The sequence below is a fragment of the Leuresthes tenuis genome, unplaced genomic scaffold, assembly GCF_036924035.1.
Source record: "Leuresthes tenuis unplaced genomic scaffold, fLeuTen1.0.hap1 SCAF_5, whole genome shotgun sequence".
Taxonomy (NCBI): domain Eukaryota; kingdom Metazoa; phylum Chordata; class Actinopteri; order Atheriniformes; family Atherinopsidae; genus Leuresthes; species Leuresthes tenuis.
The window spans coordinates 32062450-32082296 of record NW_027325359.1 but is presented as its reverse complement, the minus strand read 5'-3'; the positions used below and the strand labels follow the sequence as shown (position 1 = coordinate 32082296).

General features: G+C 39.9%; 1 protein-coding gene across 1 annotated transcript; it reads right to left on the bottom strand.

The window, feature by feature from the left end:
• Nucleotides 1–1945: 1945 nt before the first annotated feature.
• Nucleotides 1946–12218, bottom strand: LOC140307694 (myosin heavy chain, fast skeletal muscle-like). Its single transcript, XM_072386677.1, has 40 exons — nt 12175–12218; nt 11665–11886; nt 11446–11589; nt 11192–11348; nt 11072–11099; nt 10883–10991; nt 10703–10795; nt 10559–10622; nt 10374–10472; nt 10180–10283; nt 9920–10058; nt 9680–9798; nt 9288–9437; nt 9031–9201; nt 8622–8925; nt 8424–8488; nt 8241–8328; nt 8024–8141; nt 7813–7936; nt 7442–7582; nt 7102–7353; nt 6771–7013; nt 6511–6687; nt 6285–6430; nt 6104–6194; nt 5628–6017; nt 5400–5526; nt 5188–5306; nt 4910–5106; nt 4509–4692; nt 4246–4411; nt 4032–4156; nt 3615–3923; nt 3328–3531; nt 3122–3247; nt 2869–3039; nt 2664–2768; nt 2470–2565; nt 2234–2365; nt 1946–2046 (listed from the first exon to the last, which is right to left on the bottom strand). Exons 2-40 carry the CDS (start codon nt 11869–11871, stop codon nt 2026–2028), a joined length of 5805 nt encoding a protein of 1934 aa, XP_072242778.1. The 5' UTR covers nt 11872–11886; nt 12175–12218; the 3' UTR covers nt 1946–2025.
• Between the last annotated feature and the right edge of the window lie 7629 nt (nt 12219–19847).

Sequence of the window (19847 nt, the reverse complement as noted above, 5' to 3'; positions counted from 1 at the left end):
CTTGGAGGACAATGCATTTTTCACACCATTATTTAGATTTTTAAGAAGCCTTGCAAAAAGAAACAAAACAACATTAAGTTGTTTTACTATGTGAAATTGTAATTGTACTGATTGCAAAAAAAAAAGGTTATTTATTATTATTAATTGCTTTAAAGTTGTTATTTAATTTAGTAATGGTAAAACACTGCAGCACTTTCTATTTGTGCTGCTTCTGTTGAAGTTATCAAAGTACCGGTAGATCATTTTAGCTTCACTTTTTCCACTACACTCACAGAATGTGGCTTGCATTGAATGTGGTTGCTTACAATGCAGAAGTTAAATAGAGAACACATTCCAAGTACAGTTAGGATGACAGCTGATAGTTACATGACTTAGCGTTTGACGCTGGTACATACGTCTCATGTTTTATCTTTCCATCAACGCAGATCCTGAATATGTGATAAGTTCTCCTTCAAATTTTATCTTATAGACCCTTTGACCAGGAGTTTTTTCATTCATTTAGATACCAGTGACATCAAAATACATGCTCATTACAGTCCTCACTGATGAAAAAACTATTTATTGGAGCAAATGCTTGAAAAAATGTTTTTATTGTTATGAAATCATAATTATAATCAAATAATTAAGACAGATTTATGAAATACAATGCTTTTCAAATTAAAGAAGAAATTAATGTACCTATTTTCCAATATATTTACAGAAAGTACTGTTTGTGGTGAGGTGTAAGTGATATGACTTGGCATTTGCAGTCATATGTCAAACTATTAACACATTAATTGACTCTGCAGACATAGCTGCAAGGCCATTTTTGGCCCGTGCACATTGCTGGTGTTTGAATGTCAGCCTCATTCTGCTTACTGAGCAGTGCAATGTCTAAAATGCAACAGAGAATAGTGCAATATAAACACTTAACATTTCCATATTAAAGTGTCACTCGATAAAGACAAGATGATTTCATTTAATTTAAGTATGATGTTCATTCATAGATATCAGTCTATTTTTACACTTCAAAATGCTCAATAACTCTTCCTTAATCAAACAAATAAATCTATAAGCATGTACACAGTGTTTATCTAGCTGATCAGGATACTTAAGAACAACTTTAATGGTAAAGCTGACGCTATCTTATCTAATTAACTTCATGTGGCACAAATATAAAGTTAGAATAACTCATGTTTGACTTTGAGATGTTTTAGTAATGTCAGTAACTTATTCAACAGACTGAAACTTGGACAAATAAGTAATGACACATGCAATAATTATGCAATTATTTATCAATACATAATAAAGTGCAGCTATTATGCACATGAAACAATTTTGTACATCGTGTAAAAAAAAACATTGTTTGCAATGTTTCTATTTTTATTATTCATACTGTTGTTGTTACTTTAGCATCTCTAATGCAGTACTGTAATGAACCAGTTTTCCTGCTTGGATTCAGAACATGTATCTAAATCATGTTGACTTGTAAATTAACTGACTGGTTTAACCTCTTTAATCTTCTGTGTTCCCAGCTTTATATACAATTTTTTTGGTTTTGTTCAACAGTGTGGCTGAAATTTTTCTGATCAGAGCCCTGAAGTAGAGCAGGTAATTGTCTTTTCTTTATTGTTATATGTTTTTTTTAAGTTAAGATCGTTGCCACACATTTCCTCTTTGCTTTGCTTTTGCCATATTGCCAGTTCCATTACTTATCTGGACCAGTTTCTTAGCTGTAGATGCCACATTTATCTCAGTAAATTGTTTTACAATTTTCAAATCAATGTGTTGAAATCCTTATGATGTGTTCCTCTAATATTTGGTGTTTCTCCAAACAAACTAATCTGTATTTCTGACCAACAATTATTTGGTCATGTAACCTAAAATGTTACTGAATTATTTTGACTCGAGTCTGGGCTATTATTCATGAATGGAAAAGAAAAATATAGTAATATAGACAGCAGTGTAAGAGCAGCAATATTCTTTATTGTTTCAGAATGAATGACATCATATTATATGATACAACGTAATGAAACACAATGTACTTTACTCAGCAGAGTCCTTTCCCTGTAAAAACAAAGAAAAAGAAATGGATCAGTGATGTTTGACTGTGACATTGTTTTAGATTTAAGTTTGATCAGATCAAACCGTACATCAATTAAACAGGACACAAACAGTTTTTAAACAAAGCCTAAACACTGAATTCTATCTGCTTTAACAAACTTACACGTTCATTAAAGTGAAATATATTTACCTTGCCAGAGTCACGGCTCTTTGCCCTCAGCTTGTTGACCTGAGACTCTGCAATGTCAGCACGCTCCTCTGCCTCCTCCAGCTCATGCTGGATCTTCCTGCACTTGGACAGATGAACATTGGCCTGCTCCTCCTGGAATACATGACAGAATAAAATGCTTAACGTTGTAGAGGAATTGAAGACCGACAACATATGCGATACATCCAGTAGTCGTATGAAACAACTTTTTTCCTTACCGCCTCCTCAGCCTGCCTCTTATAGGCCTTCACTTTGAGCTGCAACTTGTCAACCAGATCCTGCAGCCTGGCAACGTTTTTCTTGTCCTCCTCAGTCTGTAATAGAAAATGTGAATTTGAATGTTTCATTTTTGTAAAGACAAGGATGGTATTAGAATAATATATAGTGTTTGTGTCAGTGTTAATGTGGTTACCTGATAGGTGAGCTCCTTCACTCTCCTCTCATATTTGCGGACACCCTTAACAGCATCAACACCACGTCTCTGCTCAGCCTCAACCTCTGCCTCCAGCTCACGAACCTTCAGAAAATAAAAAAAATGTGTGAATTAGTATCTGGGAGTTTTTGTATGTTTTTTATAGATTTGTTCCACCTCAGAAATCTCAACATAATCCTCTTACCCGAGACTCAAGTTTCTGGAGCTGCTTCTTGCCACCCTTCATGGCCAGGTTCTCAGCCTCATCCAGACGGTGCTGCAGGTCCTTAACGGCAACCTCGAGGTTCTTCTTCATCCTCTCCAGGTGAGCACTAGTGTCCTGCTCCTTCTTTAACTCCTCAGCCATCATAGCAGCCTAGAAAAGATAACATTTAAGGATGAAATGTTTTCAAAGTTTAATAGCAGTTTAAGGGAAAACAAATTGAATTTAAACTTACATCAGTGATAGCCTTCTTGGCCTTGTCCTCGGCATTTCTTGCTTCCTGAACACTGTCATCCACTTCACCCTGGACCTGAACCAGGTCAGACTCAAGCTTCTTCTTGGTGTTCAGAAGACTTGTGTTCTAAAAGATCAGATTTAGACAAATTATTTTTTGAATGGTTTAGAGTTGTGAAATTTCAGAGAAGTTGTCAGATTATTCACCTGAGAGTGCAGGAGTCCAACACGCTCGCTGGCGTCCACCAGTTCCTGCTCAGCGACTTTGCGGCTCCTCTCTGTCTGTTCCAGAGCAGCTCTGAGTTCCTCAATTTCAGCCACCATCAGACCGTTCCTGCGCTCCACCATAGCAGCTTGTTCCTTAATGTCGTCCTGGGCTCTGACAGCATCATCAAGGTGCAGTTGAGCATCCTGGAAAAAAACAACAACACTTAAGTCACAAACATACCACAAGGTCGTCTGGGTCCCTGCCACGGCTCTGTGTCTGACAATACCTTGAGCTGTGCCTGCACATTCCTCAGCTGTTTCTGGGACTCAGCAGCCTGGCGATTGGCATGGCTCAGCTGAATCTCCATCTCATTCAGGTCTCCCTCCATCTTCTTCTTGATCCTCAGGGCATCGTTCCTGCTCCTGACCTCAGCATCCAGAGTGCTCTGCATGGAGTCAGTCACCCTCTGGCTGTTCCTCTTGATCTGCTCCATCTCCTCATCTTTTTCTGCAAGCTTCCTGTCCACCTCACCCTTAATCTGGTTGAGCTCCAGCTGGACACGCAGGATCTTAGACTCCTCGTGCTCCAGAGTTCCCTAACGATATAAAAAACAAAAGTATTTACTCTGTCCACAAACATTTTACAGAGGGTGTTTTCATAACTGGACGTTTCTTTTCAGAGGAACTCGCACGAAAAAATTTACCTCAGCCTCCTCAAGAGCTGTCTGAATCTCAGACTTCTCTGTCTCCACCTGCTTCTTGGACTTCTCCAGTTCATGGATGCTCTTGCCAGTCTCACCAATCTGTTCAGTCAGATCGGAGATCTCCTCTGCAAAGACATGTTTGAATAGTTTTTAATCTTTACATGTAAAAGCAAAAAATAACACCATGAGCTGACACAATCTGGTCAGAACTCACGTTGCAGGTTCTTGTTTTCACGCTTCATTGTCTCCAGCTGATCCAGGGCTTCCTCATAGGAGTTCTTCACCTTGAACAGTTCAGTGCTCATACTACGAGCCTCTTTCTGAGCTCCCTCAAGCTCTGCCTGACCCTCCTCATACTTCTGCTTCCACTCTGCCAACACCTAGATAAAAACAATTTGTACGCTTGAGTTATTTAATGATACATGGAAAATTAATTCATGGGTGTACGTCTTTATCGCCCAAGGCCATAGATGCTACCTTGTCAAAGTTCCTCTGCTTTTTGTCAAGATTGGCAGCAAGCCCATTGGCTCTCTCCACATCAATCATGAGGTCCTCCACTTCACTCTGGAGCCTCTGTTTGGTCTTCTCCAGGGAAGCACACTTAGAGTTCACAGCCTCAATCTGTTCCTCAGCCTCCTGAAGACGCTGGGCCAGCTTTTTCCTTGAATGAAAAAAAGAGAGATTGATCTTTGAGTGGATATACGTATCAGTTAGTTTATTAGAAATTAAAATGAACACATAAAAAAAAAGTTCTGTTTTTTTTTTATGTGATGCTCTAATTCACAAATTTGAAAAAGTGTATAGATTTGATAAAAGCATACTGATGCTAGCAAGAGGTTTTAAACTAAAAGCTATTGTTTGATTTGAGAGTTACTCACTTGGATTCCTCAAGTTCCTCAGTGCGCTGGATAGCATCAGTTTCATATTTAGTTCTCCACTGAGCCACCTCACTGTTGGCCTTGGACATACCACGCTGAAGCTCAGCCTTGGCCTCCTGCTCCTCCTCAAACTGCTCCCTCAGCAGATCACAGTCATGGCGGGCTGATTGCAGTCCATGGGCAAGAGCATTCTTAGCCTGGTTGAAACATGAAAATTAATCAATAAAATTTCTAAATGACAAACAAGTGAGAGCAGTACACACTTAAATGTGTCTTACCTTGACCTCCTCCTCAACCTGCCTCTTCAGCTCCTCAATCTGCTGTACGAAGGCCTGTTTGCCTCTAGTCAGCTGAGAGACGAGGGCCTCTTTTTCCTCAACCTGGCGGCTGAACTCACCTTGTGTGAAAATGGTCACCAGAGATTAGTTTGTGTACATTTTCGTGGTCATACACTGACGCTGTCTGCAGTGAAATTCTGTCTTGTGCGTACCATTTTCTGTGAGGAGACGAGCTTTCTGTCCACCCAAGTCATTGATCTGACGAACATTCTCATCATTCTTGGTCTTAATTTCGCTAAGTTGGTCCTCCAGAGTACGGCACATCTTTTCAAGATTACCCTAATGTGGAGGACAGAAATGGAATCAGTAAGAGTTTACCTAAACTAAGACATGTCTTGATTTATTTGATTTAATAAAGTACAAATGAATGCATTGTGTACCTTTGCTTTAGCAACGGCCTCCATGTTGCTGGAGAGGTCATCAATCTCCATCTTGAATTCACTCTTTTCTTTCTCAAGCTTCTGCTTGACACGCTGCAGGTTGTCGATCTGCTCTCCCAGCTCAGCAACGCTGTCAGCCTGCTTCTTGCGCAGAGCTGCAGCAGTGGCTTCATGCTGCAGAGTAGACTCCTCAAGGTCACGACGGAGCTTCTGGAACTCAGCTTCACGCTTCTTGTTCATCTCAATCTGAGCTGCAGTGGCACCACCGGCCTCCTCCAACCTCTCACTGATCTCCTCGAGTTCTCTGGACAGGTCGGCCCTCTGCTTCTCAACCTTGGCACGAGCAGCACGCTCAGCCTCGATCTCCTCCTCCAGCTCCTCAATACGGGCCTGTTGGATGTGGATATGTTGTCCTTCAGTAATCTTTGAACTTTGAATATAGACTACTGTGTGATTCAACACAATCGATCAGTCACCTGAAGCTCCTTGATCTTCTTCTGAAGCTGAGCGCCCAATGACTGCTCATCCTCAATCTTGCTGAGGAGCTGGCTGATTTCAAAGTCCTTCCTATGAAAATATGAATGTGCTTTGTGAGAATTCATGCATGTCTAGAACCCCACTGGAGTTTGAAAAAAAAAAAAAAGAATCTGCTCTTACTTCTTAATTTTCTCATCAGACTGCTGCTTGTCATTCTCCAGATCCATGATGGATTCCTGGGCCAGTTTCAGATCACCCTCCAGCTTTCTCTTGGCTCTCTCAAGGTCCATGCGAAGCTTTTTCTCTTGCTCCAGAGAACCCTCAAGCTGAAAATTGATGTGGGATTGTTGTTATCAGGTTCGATAAGAATCTTGTTTTGCCAATCCAGGTAACTTTCTAAACTTACATCATCAACTTGCTGCTCAAGCTTGGTCTTGGCTTTGGTCAGAGTGTTGACTTTGTCTTCCTCAGCCTGCAGGTCATCCAGAGTCTGCTGATGAGCCTCCTGAAGGGCTTTCTTCTCCTTTGTGAGTTTAGCAATGCTCTCATCCTGAGAGGCCATCTCCTCAGTCAGGTTCTTCACCTACATGCCCAAGAAAGATGTTGTTATCACTTGATAGCACTCTGTTCTACCTGATCTGCACAAACAGTTAAAAATGTCCAAACCTTGTTCTCAGTGGCATGTTTCTCCTTTTCCACTTTGGCCAAGGTAAGCTCCAGGTCATCAATATCCTTTTTGAGCTCAGAGCATTCATCCTCCAGCTTTCTCTTCTTGGCAGTAAGCTCAGCATTGATTTCCTCTTCATCCTCCAGTCTCTCAGTTGTCTCTTTGAGTTTGGCCTCCAACTGAATCTTGCTCTTGATAAGTCCCTCACATCTCTCCTCAGCATCTGACAGATTCTCTGATTCCTAGTTTACGTTTGAAAAAGTAGATTTGCACATTAACATTCCACAAACACAATAAAAAAAGTACAGCTCCTGATTGATTTCTACTCACAGATGCCACTTGCAGCTGCAGATCGTTCTTCTCCTGCAGAAGAGACACCATCTTCTCCTCCAGTTCCTTCTTCTTGGCCAAGGCAGTAGCCAAGTCGTTTGTCATCTTCTCATAGTTCTCCTTCATATTTTGCAGCTCCTTCTCAGTCTCAGCGCTCTTCAGGAGAGGCTTGATCTTGTAGTACACCTTCATCCATGGCCAGTGTTTCACATTCATGAATGAGCGCACGTTGTACTGGATGGTATAGATGGCCTCCCTGTGGACACAAAGTTTCTGTTATAGACAAATGGACTTGATCATTTCAACCCTGACTGTATGTTCATAGTTTTCTGTTTTCCACATGCCTCCTCTCCATCATCTTGACAAACTCCCTCCTCATGAGGTAAGCACGGGCGAGAGCCTGAGTCATTGTGACCAAAGTTGCCAACTTTTCATCTCTCATCTCCTCAAGGGTACCCAGCAGACCAGCCTTGAAGAACACCTGAACAAACAAAGCATTGAAACATCTTATGTCTGCTATATATACTAAACAACAAAAAGACTCAGAACTGTCCCTCCTGTTTCCCTTCTAACTTTTCAGTAAAATAGACTGATGCTAAAAGATAAAAAAAAGGGATTTTGACATATTATCCTTTGGAACAAAATATCTATTGAAAAACTTATCATGTCAGTAAGTACACTAAAGCCAATGAATTTATTAATCGCGCTTACCTTGGTGTGTCCGAATCTGTACTCGTCATGATTGACATCAATTGATCCAAGCAGCTTCTCTGAGGCCTTCTTGTTGTCAATGAACTGGCCCTCAGGGATGACGCTGGCATTCAATACCTTGTATCTTTTATGAGAGAGTTGATGGTCTCGGTTATCATTTTATTTTTATGGATTTTCAAGAACAGGAGTGTAATAAACATAGAAATTGTACCTCTGCTTGAAGTCACCATAGAGGATTCTGCTGGGGAAACCTTTCCTGCAGATTCTGATACCCTCCAGCACACCGTTACACCTGAGCTGGTGGATGACCAGGAAGTTCTCCATCAGACCTGGAGAATAAGATTTTCTCAGTAAGGGTAAGTATCAAAAACAAAATGAAATGAATCCAACCAGTACACACCGACGATAAAAGAATATATCTTTCATACCTGGAGTCTTGGACTCATTGGGAATCAGGCAGCGCACAAAGTGAGGATGGGTGCTCCTCAAGTTTGTCATCAGCTTGCCCAAGTTCTCCTGTTGTATGTACAAAGCAGGGAATTTTTCTCATCAAATCAAAGAAAAATGCAAATGATCATCAAAAGGCTTTTAATGTATTTTTCAAACCTTACCCTGAACTGTGAAGACACAGTCTGCATAGAGCCACCCTTCTTCTTGCCTCCCTTCTTGCCAGCCTCTGTATTTCAGAATGTGATATCAATTAGAAACTTTGTGTTAGAATATGAGACTTCAAATTTACATTAAACACACACAAAAATATAAAGTAAGTAGAATCTTCCAGGTGAAGTTTACGTTATCAAAAATCATACCCTCAGGGGGAGGAGGAGGATAGATAAGAGCCAGCAGTTTGCATGAGGACTTCTGGTACAGCCCCACGACAGACTCGTTCAGTGGGTCCTTGTTCTTGTCCAGCCAACCAGTGATGTTGTAATCCACAGTACCAGCATAGTGCACCAGGGAGAAGTGGGCCTCAGCCTTGCCCTTTGCAGGCTTTGGCTTCTCAAAGGCTTTGGTCTTGCCAAGATGCTGGTCATACAGCTTGTTCTTGAAGGAAGTGTCAGTAGCCTTGGGGAACATGCACTCCTCTTCAAGGATGGAGAAGATGCCCATGGGCTTGATTAAAGGAGAAAGAGATAAGGTGTGTCATGAATCAACAGTACCCCTCTGTCACGCTCTATTAATACCTTCACAATATAGAATTAAGAGCTTAAAGTATACCTTTTCAATCAGCTCAATGCAGGCAGCCAAGTCCATACCAAAGTCAATGAACTCCCAGACAATACCCTCCTTCTTGTACTCCTCTTGCTCCAGGACAAACATGGTGTGGTTGAAGAACTGCTGCAGTTTCTCATTGGTGAAGTTGATGCACAGCTGCTCCAAGGTGTTGAACTATGAATGGACAAATCATTCATTTTAGTAAGAAAACCCACTGTCATGAAAAGTATTGGATGTTGAATTAGAGGAATTAGGCCTACATCAAAGATTTCAAAGCCAGCAATGTCCAGGACACCAATGAAATGGTTCCTTTGCTGCTTAGTGTCCAACATCTGGTTGATACGGATGACCATCCACAAGAACATCCTCTCATAGATTGACTTGGCCAGGGCAGTGACAGAGTTCAGCACCTAAAGTAAAACAAGACCATGACTTGATGAATGCCGGCCAACTGTTTTGTAAACAGATAGATCACCGAATCTGCTTCCAGGCTTGTTAGATTCACAACATATGTAGTTTATATTAAAAACAGCATCTCTGAAAACTGACATTCCTGTTATCTACTAAAGTTGAATATTTTATCCATATGGAAGTAGCATCAGTAACATTTTACTAAATAATGGCATTATTGACATGAGTTGCTCCTGTTTACCTGAGGCACTGTCTGTCCCTTGGTGACAAACTCATTTCCGACCTTCACTCTGGGATAGCACAGAGCCTTCAGCATGTCAGCGGAGTTCAGACCCAACAAGTAAGCAACCTTGTCGGCCTCTAAAAACATTTTATAGTAAACATTTATAGTAAGTGCATACAGAATGACACAGTGATTGTCTGTTATGAACATATACTAATGTGGTCAAATATTAAGAGCAGATATCCCACATGTACTCACCTTCTGTGCCATCTGGCTCAGCCTGTTCCTCACGCTGCTTCTGCTTGAACTTCATGTTACCATGGTGAAGAACAGCACCAGTCATCCTGTAGATGCTCAACTTCTCTTCATTAGTGAAGCCCAGGATATCAATGGCATTCTGTTAAAGAATGATCCACGTGAAATATAATCATTTCAGGACATGGTCCTAAAAAGGCAATTACAATGCACCAGTCAACTTCCACAATATAACTGATGCTTGAATGAAGAAGATCACTCACATCAGTGGCTTCCAGCTCAACTTTGTCATCAATGCTGGCCACAGTGATCTGACCCATGCTGCACATGGGGAAGTCATAGGGGTTGGTTGAGATGAGTGCCAGATCTAACAATCAAAAAGGGTGAAATGGTCAACACGTTGTTTTATAGGATGACTGAGATTCCATTTGACACGGCAAAAACTCAGTCTGCTTACCAATCAGCTCAGGTTTGTGGGCTGTCATCATCTGGTAGAAGATGTGGTAGCCTCTCTCATCAGGAAGCTGGAATGTCACTCTAGACTTCTCCAGCAGATCTGTAAATGTTGATCATTAGTCTCATGTTTTGCTCCTTTAAGACTGTGTTAAATAGATTCAGCTTCATTATTACATGACTACTTACATGTCTCAATATCAGCACTGGCCAGTTTGCCGGTTGTGCCGAAATGAATTCTGATGAATTTACCCTGTTTGGAACAAAGGAATCGTTAAAAGTCCATCCACATGGGAAATGTTTAGCAACATGGAGAAACAATTTCATACTTACGAAACGTGAAGAGTTGTCATTCCTCACAGTTTTGGCATTACCATAAGCCTCCAGCAGGGGATTGGCTGCAATGATCTGATCCTCCAGTGACCCCTATAATCCAGTTTTAAAGAAATTACATCAGAAACAGAATTTCATCTGCAAGTATTCTGTATTTTCAGAAATGTTGTCATAACACACCTTGAAATTGGTTTGTTCCTTCTTCTTACTATCTCCGCCAACAGAGATGGTGGCAAAGTACTGGATGACACGTTTCGTGTTCACAGTCTTTCCAGCACCAGATTCTCCTCTGGGTATAGACACAGACTTGTTAGTATTTGATCAGGATATTCAGTTAATATGAATAAAGTCAACGAATGTGAGACTTACGTGATCAGGACAGACTGGTTTTCCCTGTCTGTTAAAATGAGAAATGGAGATATTCACTATGCATGTCAGCCAAAACCACCAAATTCTGTATGAACAAATTCTTTCATGTTCAGGACATACCAGTGAGCATGAACTGATAAGCGTTGTCAGAGACAGAGAAGATGTGGGGTGGAGCCTCCATACGCTTCTTGCCTCTGTAGGCAGAGACAACTTCAGAATCGTACACTGGGAGCCACTTGTAGGGGTTCACAGTTGCACAAAACAACCCAGAGTAGGTCTGAAAGAAATAATCGACATTTTAAGTTAATAGTGTTTAAGATTCAACTATAGTGACTCTCAATGTTTCTGTTTGCTCTTTAGTGAGTTCATCTTACGTAGATCATCCATGCTGCATAACGCTCTTTGAGATTATACAGCACAGAGGCTTCATTGAGATGGGTCATCATGGCCATGTCCTCAATTTTGTCAAACTTGGGAGGGTTCATTGGGGAGATGTCATCCTCTTTAACTGTCCTCTCCTACAACAAGAAATCCGTCACGGTTAGAAGGGATCACGTTTAACTCCCAGTTGAATGTGACTTTACTGTACCAACCTCATCGTTGACCAAGACTTTGACGGTGACTTTGCCACCATCTTTCTTGAGGATCGTTGCCTTCAAGTACAGCTCTTTGGCATCAGCCACATAGCAGGCGCTTTTGGCATCAAATGGTGCACTTTGAGCCTCAATCCTCTCCCTCTCTGGCTTACGAAGGTAAATGGCAGCTTTGCCATATAAGGCCATCTCCGCGTCCGTACTCATGGTGGTAGCGTATGTCTGTATCAAGTCACATAACAACAGTCCAAGAAGTTTCTTACTCACAGAAGTGTTCTGTTGCTGTCATTGACCAGAAGCTATGGGCTTGTTCTTTAACTGTACAGTTAACTGATCTGCAGTACGCAATGTCTTATTAGAATTAGCATTCAGCTTAGGTAATGAGCTTGTGGTTCCTACTTTATATGCCTTTTTATTTTTAAGGATTTGGAAATTGGAGATGTACACATTTGGCCCCTGATTAAATACACATATCTATGGATTAAAAATAAAAAAAGCTCTATTACACACCTTACCTTTTCCTTATGTAAGAAGAATGTTTTTGCTCCACCACCCTGTTAAAAAAACATGTTTTAGTCAGCAAAATAAACAACCAAAACTTATTTGTACTTTATACAAAAATTGCAAGAAATACAAATTTTCTGTTTCAAGTTATGTGAAAAATAGGATGCATTAAATTCAAGTATGTCTAACACTTGATACTCTTAATTTATCAAACTAGGAAGACATGTAAAAGCTATTCGTCTTAATAGTTGTGAACCTCACCACAAGCAGTAACTTCACTGGTCTTCTACCACACTATGAGGCTTCTCCTCTACTCCTTATATACGATCTACTTTGCTTACAGGGCAAATAATGAGGGAGGCGAACTGGCCAAATAAGGTTGCAATGACGACTGATTCATGAGACTAAATTTAGAAGAATCCATGCAATCTAAATAGCTAATAAACTCAGGGTTTCACATTTTAAATGTGTTAGCTAAATTTTTAGGCTGCATGTTTGAAAGGAAATAGATGGTTCAAATAGTTGACAGCCCATATAATAATCCTTATATGTACTGAGCCATGGGCTGAGTGCAAATCATTTTAATAGCGTGCTCTAAAGGAAAGGGTAAAGAGCAGCTTATTCTATTTTAATGCATATAAAGATTCCAGTGATTTAATATCTTGTTTTGACTTGTATAGTCAAATTCAGATCAGCATTCCTCATTTGAAATATCCTCTCAAAACTCAACATCATTCAGATTTGATTATAGTGGGTCTCGGTCAGGCAATTGTACACATTCATGGCTTATATTTCTGCTGGGTTACAATGTCTAAGCTTCAGTAAAGTAAGAAACCCTGGCACATTTCAAACATGTTTACTACACAGCTTACAACACAGCATCTGAAATAAATGTGTATGCAAATATTCAGTTGAATAGAAAGAGTCCTGAATAATAACAGGTTATAGTATATACTTTAGTTTTGTTTTCTGAGCCCAGCCTATGTGAGGAGTTGTATTTTTATTCATTTGTCAGTTAACTCGTGATACAGTTGGGGACATGTGTCTTGTCTGTTCAGCATTTTTTGAAGGCCTATAATACTGTATCATGTAATTTAAGAAGTTGTGAAGGCCACTATGATGTGCTTGTTGAAATAGGCGTGTTTCCAGGGTGTGGGGGAGCACAGAGTGTGGGGGAGCACAGAGTTTGCCCTTCATTAGAGGACTTCTTTAGTTAACATTGGTTAAAGAAGAGGACTGCTGCAGAAGCTTGATTTTGGGATCATGACACATAAAGTAAACATTATATTATTTTGCTATTTTACATATTTTGTAAATATTACATTTAAAGATGTGTGAGGTCCACCCCCTGATCCAGCAGCTTGTAGAAGCAGCTTCAGCAGCAGTAAGTTGAAGGAATGGTTTTCTGTGTTATCAGTCTCTCTCATGGAGGAATCTTGGCCCACTCTTCTCTCCAGCGTTGCTTCGGCTCATTGAGGTTTGCAGCATTGGTTTCTGCACAGCTCTCTTAAGGTCCCACCACAGCATTTCAGTCAGGCTGAGGTCTGGACTTTGACTGGACCGTTGCAACACCTTGATTCTTTTCTTTTTCACACATTCTGCTGTAGATCTGCTGCTGTGTTTGGGATCATTGTCCTGTTGATGAGCCAGTTTCAGCCCAGCTTTAGCTGTGGGACAGATGGCCTCACATTTGACTCTAGAATACTTTGGTATCCAGAGGAGTTCATGGTGGACTCAATGACTGCAAGGTGCCCAGGTCCTGTGGCTGCAGAACAAGCCCAGATCATCAGCCCTCCACCACCGTGCTTGACAGTTGGTATGAGGTGTTTGTGCTGATATGCTGTGTTTGGTTTCCTCCAAACGTGCTGCTGTGCATTATGACCAAACATCTCCACTTTGGTCTGGTCTGTCCAAAGGACATTGTTCCAGAAGTCTTGTGCTTTGTTCAGATGCAGCTTTGCAAACCTAAGCTGTGCTGCCATGTTCTTTTTAGAGAGAAGAGGCTTTCTCCTGCAGCCCTTCCAAACAAGCCATCCTTGTTCAGTCTTTTTCTAATTGTGCTGTCATGAACTTTAACCTTTAACATGCTAACTGAGGCCTGTAGAGTCTGAGATGTAGCTCTTGGCTTTTTCAAAGTTTCTCTGAGCATTGCACGGTCGGATCTTGGGGTTCCACAGAGAGGGGCCTGATAACTGAAGGCTCTGCCTCCCATTCTACTTTTAGAAACTCTGGGAACCACAAGGAAACCTGCAGTCTGAGAGCAAAGTTCTCTGTTGGGAAAATATCCAACTATGAGCTCTTTGAGATATGATGGAGCTCGGTCATTAAGAGCTTTATATGTGAGGAGAAGAATCTTAAATTCTATTCTGAATTTAACTGGGAGCCAATGAAGAGAAGCTCAAACTGGAGAAATATGGTCTCTGCTGTTAGTTCTAATCAGAACTCTGGCTGCAGCATTTTGGATCAGCTGGAGGATTTTCAGAGAATTTGTGGGCCAGCCCAATAATAAAGAATTACAGTACTCCACACTTGAATTAACAAATGCATAGAGCAGTTTTTCTACATCACTCTGAGACAGGTTGTGTCTAAATTTTGACTATATTACAAAGGTAAAAGAAGGCAGTCCTAGAAACCTGTTTTATATGTGAGTCAAAGGACAGGTTCTGGTAAGAAATAACTCCAGCGAGGAACGCTGTTGTACAAGAAACCAAGGTAATGCCACCTTGAGTAACTGTATAACTAGACAGTTTCCAAACACAAAAACTTAAGTTTTGTCTGAATTTATAAGCAGATAATTCAGTTATCCAGGTCTGTATATCTTTGACACATGCTTGTAGTCCACCAGTTTGGAACGGTATTATGTAGGATTTTAAAGATAAAGTTAAACGATTATTATGAATAAATGCATTACTTTACATTAAATCAAGTGTGATTTGAGTCAAAAAGCAGCCAGTTGTCACGCTCTGGCCTTTTTGATCTGGTTCTGATAAAACTACATTTTCTGGTGAGTCATGGCACTGGCTCGGTTCCTGCTGAGGAGGAGCCGTTCTGTGGGGATGGCAGCGTGGCACAACACTTTTCCATAGGTCTTTAGCAATGATCATCATTAGCTGGTACGACATGTCTTTATTCTATTTATCTTAGAAACATATAATCAGTGTGGCTAGTTAATCAGTAATAACAAGCCATCGAAATCAACCTCTCCTCTCCTCATTGTGCCCCTGAAACAAGAGTTGTTGGTGAGTCATTATTTTTACGAAAAATATAAACTTATTAAATTAGTATTTTGTTAAAGTTGCAAGGAAGTCTGTCGATGCACGTGTTTCATTCTTTTTTTCATTCATTTAATTAGTTATGACAAAAAAGATGCCATTTGCCAGATGTTCAGTGAACGATTGAGGAGCATGGCTGCTTCCTGCTTCTTTAGTTAACTTTATTCTGCTTAACTCCACTTTGCAAAGTGTCCCTCTCTTTGTAATGATCTCTGACTTTGTTTTGTATTTTATTTTGGATTATTTATTCGAATAAATAAACATTAGTGGTCATTACAAATTTTAAAGGGTTCCTTATTTGTGAAATGATTCTCTTCATTGTGATAAGACTTCTTTTTTCATATGTTTGTTTTTGTGTGTCAGCTGATGGAGTCTGACCATGGATGAGGAGGTTGACCCTGATGATGGAAATGTGAACTCCGTCTTGACTCAGGAATCCCAAGAACTGTCCCATATCCTTCGGAGTCAGTCGCCCTCAGTCATAACGTATCTCTGCAAAATGATGCCCGGTGAAACTGGGTGGCACAATCAGCAAGCCTCCACCAGCCCTACAGCAGCATCAGGAACAGACCATATTGAAGCCATGTTGGAGTACTACAAGAAGGCAAATGCTACAGATTGCCGCAACTTCCTTCAGACTGTTTGTGTCCTTTGTGAAAACCTCCCCATGCGTCTGGAGTCGAGGCTCATATCAGTGACTGGATATGCCGACAGTGAGTACGAAATAATGCTGTGAATGTTGACAAGCAATGCTGATCTTCGACCAGAAGGTTTCTTTTTTTATGTAACAGCAAAAATTTGACCGTAACTTGCAATTGATTAAAAACCGCCAATAAATTTTCTCACTAAATCTTATCAGTTCACTTTAATAGTGTTGAAGTGGGGGTGAGCATCTCAACCAAGCATCTCATCTATGTTTATTTGATTCAGTACTACATTACGACGGCCAGTTAAGCTCTCAGGTTTAGATGTGTGTGATTCCAAACTAGCTGACTTGAATAGCTCAGAATTTGACTGGCTTTGTATTGACAGCGTGCCCTAGATTACATTAATGTTTTTTATTTTATTTAAACTTTTTAAATAAATGTTGGGCGAAAATAATTTCAACTCCAATTAATGACATAAAAATAGAGCGTATCCAACCTTCATTAAATATAAGACGGTGCGTCTGTGAAGCTACTCAGGGGGCTTGCACTCTATTAATAGTGTGTTTTTATAACTTTTTATACCCGCAGATTACTGGGAGCAGTACATTACTGAGGTGGTGAGTTTTTTGCTGAGGCGGCGGAGAAGACTGACAGTGCGGCTGGTGAAGGAGGTTCAGCTGGAGAAAGTGTTGGTCAACATAAGATCTGCAAGCAGAGGCAGGGACAGGCCTGATCAGACCCCGAGCTCAGCAGACAGAGGGAGCAGAACACCAGCTCAGGGTACTTCCTCTTACTTTTATTATACAACAGGAAATTTGCTAAATTCAGTTCATTCATTTGAATTAAACGGATTGAAAAGCTGAATATGGAATTGAAATGTACATGTTAAAAAGTGTACATGATAAAACAGTCTATGTGACAACAGTTCAAGTCTGCTGTTTTACAATCAGAACCATTTTTTCACCAAACTCAGAGCCTGATGGTGATTATGGCTATTTGGAGTCCAGACTGACTTTGGAGACCTTCCTACAGCGACGTTGATAGGGTTTTCGTTCTTATTAACGAATTCCCACCTTAAACAGAAAGAACCACACAAGAGATCAATATCAAGTTCAGCTTTTGCAAAAGGGGAGAACCTTCGCTGCTTCAGCCACAGGTGTATGTGTCTAAGCAACCAACAACAATCTCCGACTCCCTCTTTGCAGCAGCCTGGTTTTATTCAATTATAAGAAAAGGGGAAGAGCTTTACAAAACAAAAGGTTGCATAGAAATTTCAGAGCGTGTGAATCTGTCCAACATTTAGATATGGAAACACATCTGCAACTTCAGAGTGTGAGGCTTTAACGATAATCATTCTAAGAGATACATCTACAAATTAGTTTGAATCAGGCATTGTGCGTTGTAGTGTGAACTCAGTTAAACTCAGTTGACCTCCGGAAGGCTCTGTCCCGAAGCATCTCCTTTGTTCACACTTACACACACACATTTCATCATCACATGATTAGAACTAATGCAGTATAAGATCCATACATGATCACACATGATTTTTATGGTATAGCATATGAGTGCAATTAAAGCACAGGAATATAATTGTAAAACAGGGTATATCATGAGATAACAACTAAAAACTCTAACAGATGTGCAGGAAAAGTGACAGTACTTGTTGGAGAGGCTGGATCAGGAAAAACGCTGCTAATGTCTTGTTTAGGACAGCAGTGGGCAAATGGACTAGTAAGTCTAAGTAGTTCTTTATTTCATCAGTATTATAAAAGATTAATCTGCATTTCAAATGAAGTTCGTGTTTAGCTGCTAGGATTTAACCTCAGGGTTTAGCTGAATAATGCCACACACCCACAGAGCTTTTTTAAGGACAAAAACAATGAAAGTAAAACTGAATGTTACTGTCCCCAAGGTAGTTTAGCTTGATGGAGAGTGATGTGTAGTTGTAGAATAGAATGGAGGATTCAAACACAAAAAAGCATTTTTGTTGATTTGGAATAACAGCAACAAGATTGCTCACCTGAATATCCTACTTTAGTTTTTAATTAGCTTCAGACCCAAGTTATCAACCAGGTTTCGCAAATAGAACAGTTCACATTTCTTTTCTAGATATTTGGTGCTCTCCAATTTTTTCACATCCTTGTGCCTCTGTTATTATCCAGGGTCCTATCCCTTCTTCCTACCTGTTTGTCCTGCTGGAGTTTCGTCAGCTCAGCTTGTTGTCCTGCCCTCTCTCCCTGTCTGAGCTGCTGTTTCAGCACTACCTCCCCTCAAACGGGGGCAAATATGCAAAGGTTGGTTGGTAATTTTAGTGTATTTACAAATATGCAAATATGTAATATCAAAACTCGACAGACGGTCAAGTGTAAAATTCTATTTCTTTCTATTTGTGCTGCTTCTGTTGAAGTTATCAAAGTACCGGTAGATCATTTTAGCTTCACTTTTTCCACTACACTCACAGAATGTGGCTTGCATTGAATGTGGTTGCTTACAATGTAGAAGTTAAATAGAGAACACATTCCAAGTACAGTTAGGATGACAGCTGATAGTTACATGACGTAGCGTTTGACGCTGGTACATACGTCTCATGTTTTATCTTTCCATCAACGCAGATCCTGAATATGTGATAAGTTCTACTTCAAATTTTATCTTATAGACCCTTTGACCAGGAGTTTTTTCATTCATTTAGATACCAGTGACATCAAAATACATGCTCATTACAGTCCTCACTGATGAAAAAACTATTTATTGGAGCAAATGCTTGAAAAAGTGTTTTCATTGTTATGAAATCATAATTATAATCAAATAATTAAGACAGATTTATGAAATACAACAATGCTTCTCAAATTAAAGAAGAAATTAATGTACCTATTTTCCAATATATTTACAGAAAGTACTGTTTGTGGTGAGGTGTAAGTGATATGACTTGGCATTTGCAGTCATATGTCAAACTATTAACACATTAATTGACTCTGCAGACATAGCTGCAAGGCCATTTTTGGCCCGTGCACATTGCTGGTGTTTGAATGTCAGCCTCATTCTGCTTACTGAGCAGTGCAATGTCTAAAATGCATCAGAGAATAGTGCAATATAAACACTTAACATTAAAGTGTCACTCGATAAAGACAAGATGATTTCATTTAATTTAAGTATGATGTTCATTCATAGATATCAGTCTATTTTTACACTTCAAAATGCTCAATAACTCTTCCTTAATCAAACAAATAAATCTATAAGCATGTACACAGTGTTTATCTGGCTGATCAGGATACTTAAGAACAACTTTAATGGTAAAGCTGACGCTATCTTATCTAATTAACTTCATGTGGCACAAATATAAAGTTAGAATAATTCATGTTTGACTTTGAGATGTTTTAGTAATGTCAGTAACTTATTCAACAGACTGAAACTTGGACAAATAAGTAATGACACGTGCAATAATTATGCAATTATTTATCAATACATAATAAAGGGCAGCTATTATGCACATGAAACAATTTTGTACATCGTGTAAAAAAAAAATTGTATGTGTGTATGTTTGTTTGCAATGTTTCTATTTTTATTATTCATACTGTTGTTGTTACTTTAGCATCTCTGATGCAGTACTGTAATGAACCAGTTTTCCTGCTTGGATTCAGAACATGTATCTAAATCATGTTGACTTGTAAATGAACTGACTGGTTTAACCTCTTTAATCTTCTGTGTTCCCAGCTTTATATAAAAAATGTTTTTGGTTTTGTTAAACACTGTGGCTGAAATG

Bases quoted from the DNA above. Each gene is read 5' to 3' on its own strand.
- LOC140307694 (XM_072386677.1), bottom strand. From the start codon at position 11,871: ATGAGTACGGACGCGGAGATGGCCTTATATGGCAAAGCTGCCATTTAC. The intron at 10,796-10,882 runs GTGTGTTATGAC...ACTGGATTATAG, and splicing joins AGGAACAAACCAATTTCAAG to GGGTCACTGGAGGATCAGAT. The intron at 2,566-2,663 runs GTAACCACATTA...TTTCTATTACAG, and splicing joins TGAAGGAGCTCACCTATCAG to ACTGAGGAGGACAAGAAAAA.